A 3354-nucleotide genomic window follows, 5' to 3' on the forward strand; every position below is an offset into this window, starting at 1 on the left:
TGATCGTCAAATTTAAAAGAGTAAAGGAACTTTTTTTAAAAAGAAAAATGACCAGATTGAATTTTATAAATAAGATAAAGGAAAAGTGAAAAACTTCTTTGATACCACAAAGAGTAACGCACTTTCATTTCACAATTACTTATAATAATATAATAATATTTTTAATTAAAAAATAAAATAAAAATAAGAAAAATCTTGATTTATTGAATAGTTAAAAAATGTTTATTTACTGTGTATACACTCAGTACTCAAAGCAAAATATATACTTAGCCCAAAAATAAGAAGATACAATTTTCCTTTGATATTCTTTTCAATTTCATTTTTTATGATCCTCATTCTTTTATCAGTCATTTATTATGTTTTTTTATTTATTTATTGATGTGACATAATTTAATTTCAAAATCATTCTATTTCACTATAAATATTTTTTTCTATTGAGAGTTTTCAACATTAATAAACCCTTACAATTATTTACTAATATAATCTTGAGGTGTTCTAAGTTTTGTCTGATATGATTCCATTAAAGATTCTGTGATCCTTTAATGACAAATAGATGTGGATCTCACCATAATTATTTCAACACAATATGTAACTATATAAGTGGACCATTATCATGCATTTTCTTTATCTAAGTCCTTGAAAAAAGGTGTGAAGAGAGGGTAGAATTAGCATATATAGCACCATGGTGATGTCTGTTTTGTTGAGCTTGATGTTCCCACCTCCACCTTTTCTGCTGGTTTCGGGGTTGACAGTGATAAGCTTCCTGATACTTGTGAGTTCTTTCCTGGCAGAAATTAGAGGGAAGCATTTGAACTATTCTAAGTTTTGGAATGCTAATCCCTCTGCACAAAACCAGATCAAGTTGCCAAGTAAAGCTGGCATGCTTCTCTTGTACACTCCTGCTTTCCTTGCTGGCCTTGCATCCTTCTGGATCTTTCCTCCTCAAAGTGTGAGGTCCACCATCCTTCAATCTGCTGTTACTCTCCATTTCTTCAAGAGGGTCTTTGAGGTACCACTTTCTTTCTGCTACTATGCATAAAAAAAAAACACCTAGAATCAAGGTTTAAGATTTATTGTTAATGTTTTCAAGATTTCAACACCCCTTCACTTATGTCAGAACAGGTGAGTCTAGCATAACAAACAATTATCTAGATAAACTGCAGAATCTAGTACCATAATAGATTCCAATTCAAAGCCAATAGAAATTAATGAACAAAGTTTATTCCCTTTCTCTTTTTATTTCATTTTCATTATTTTTTTTTATGATAAGAATATTTTTATAATATATAAGTGAATCTAAACCTTAGTTTTATAAAATTTAATTCAACTTTAAAATATGAATCTATATTAATTATAATTTCATATTATCTATAAATATATCATTTATCAAGAAAATAAATGTTATTTTCTGAATCTATATTTTTTTTTTCTGTTCCAACTTTGATTTTTTATGAGTCAATCCACCATATTTTTGGGGTGAACTTGTGGACTGTAGTCTATAAGTATTTTGCAACAATTAATTGATTGATTCATATACTTGTTCTTTTACTGGATTTCAGCTGAAGTAAGAATGTTTGTTAATGTGTAGGTTGAGTTTATTCACAAATATAGTGGAGGCATGACTCTTGAATCTGCAATCCCCATCAGTCTGAGTTATTTCCTATCAGCTGCAACTATGACCTATTCTCAACACCTTACAAATGGTCTTCCAGAACCAGCAATGAATCTGTTGTATCCTGGCACAGTGATTTTTGTGATAGGCATCACTGGCAACTTCTACCACCACCACCTTCTATCCAACTTGAGGGGAAAGGGTGAAAAGGAGTACAAGATTCCAAAGGGTGGTTTTTTTGAGTTTGTGATCTGCCCCCATTACCTCTTTGAGATCATTGTGTTTTATGGAATCTTCTTCATTTCTCAGACATTTTATGCATTCTCTTTTGCTATAGGCACTAATTTGTACTTGCTGGGCAGGAGTTACTCCACTAGGAAATGGTATCTTTCCAAGTTTGAAGATTTTCCTAAGAATGTTAAGGCCGTCATTCCATTTCTCTTCTAAATGTTGCAATCAACATATAATTTTACTTATGTGTTTATTGGATAAAAGGAATTATTAATAAAATTGATTTTGAGGTTGTGGTTTATGTTTACGTGTTTTTTGGTGTTAAAGTAAATTAACAGTGAAACTTAGTACCGTAAATTAAAACATGATTAAGAACGCATACATTCATGTTCACATATAGATCTTATCACATCATGATTATCACATATATTCATATAATCAAGAAGGAATACACACTTACCTTGATCCATGAGTGATCCTACTTGAGCAGTTACTTTATATCCTTTGTTTCAATCTATCTCTTGACAATTACATTGTTGTCACACACTTTCTTGATGGCTAACAGTGAGATAACTACTATTTGCAGAGACAAAACCCTATTCCCTTAATTCCCAATCTTCATCAGATGTAGGTTTTCATTAGGTATCATCAGATATATATTTCTCACGTTAACCAATGGACCTTTAATTTTATTATTATTATTATTAAATCATATTCGGGCCCAAAGCCCAAACTCCATGTCATGTGAGTCACTTTATAGAAATTAATTTACATCATTTCTCACACTCATCCAACAAAATCAAGGATATAGAAATAATAAGAGTCATGGCGGTTACATGTCATTTCAATCAACACATTTCCTTCCATGTACTACTATATCATTCTTTCTCCTTAATATGACTTTATAATGAGAAATCCATAATAGGTTAAAACATAATGTCATTTTTCATCAATAACAACATAATTTGTTTTGCACAACATAATTAACATGCATATACATAAAGTAGAAAACATAAATTTCAGAAACTTTATTTATCAATGAGCTCATAGTGTCAAATAAGCATTAATAACAACATTCATCATTTACTAGTAGACATAATGCCCATGTTTACAACATGACCAGTAAATGTTTTGGGCGGTAACCCTTTTGTTAAAGGGTCAACAATCATAAGATCAGTGCTAATATGTTTTATTAACACTCTATGTTTCTGAACTTCTTCTTTAACGGCAAAGTATTTCAATTCCATATGTTTAGCACATTTGGAATACTTGTCGTTTTTAGAAAAGAAGACAACTACAGAGTTATCACAATAAATTCTCAGCGACTTGACAATACTATCAACAATTCCAAGTCCTGAAACAAAATTCTGCAACCAATTAGCTTGAATTGTGGCCTCAAAGCATGCCATAAATTCAGCCTCCATGGTGGATGCAACAATGACTGACTGCTTCACACTTTTGCATGAAATTGGTCCTCCGGCTAAAAGATACACATAACCAAATGTAGACTT

General features: G+C 31.1%; 1 protein-coding gene across 2 annotated transcripts; it reads left to right on the forward strand.

The window, feature by feature from the left end:
• The first annotated feature begins 508 nt into the window (after nucleotides 1-508).
• LOC137837495 (steroid 5-alpha-reductase DET2-like) lies at nucleotides 509-2144 on the forward strand. Of its 2 annotated transcripts, XM_068646502.1 has the most exons (3): nucleotides 583-1009; nucleotides 1589-1854; nucleotides 1950-2144. In XM_068646502.1, exons 1-3 carry the CDS (start codon nucleotides 683-685, stop codon nucleotides 1954-1956), a joined length of 600 nt encoding a protein of 199 aa, XP_068502603.1. In that variant the 5' UTR covers nucleotides 583-682; the 3' UTR covers nucleotides 1957-2144. The 2 variants fall into 2 exon arrangements, with proteins under 2 accessions (XP_068502602.1, XP_068502603.1); XM_068646501.1 differs by having other exon boundaries at nucleotides 509-1009; nucleotides 1589-2144.
• The last annotated feature ends 1210 nt before the right edge of the window (nucleotides 2145-3354 follow it).

The sequence above is a fragment of the Phaseolus vulgaris genome, chromosome 4 (genome assembly GCF_000499845.2).
Source record: "Phaseolus vulgaris cultivar G19833 chromosome 4, P. vulgaris v2.0, whole genome shotgun sequence".
Lineage (NCBI taxonomy): Eukaryota > Viridiplantae > Streptophyta > Magnoliopsida > Fabales > Fabaceae > Phaseolus > Phaseolus vulgaris.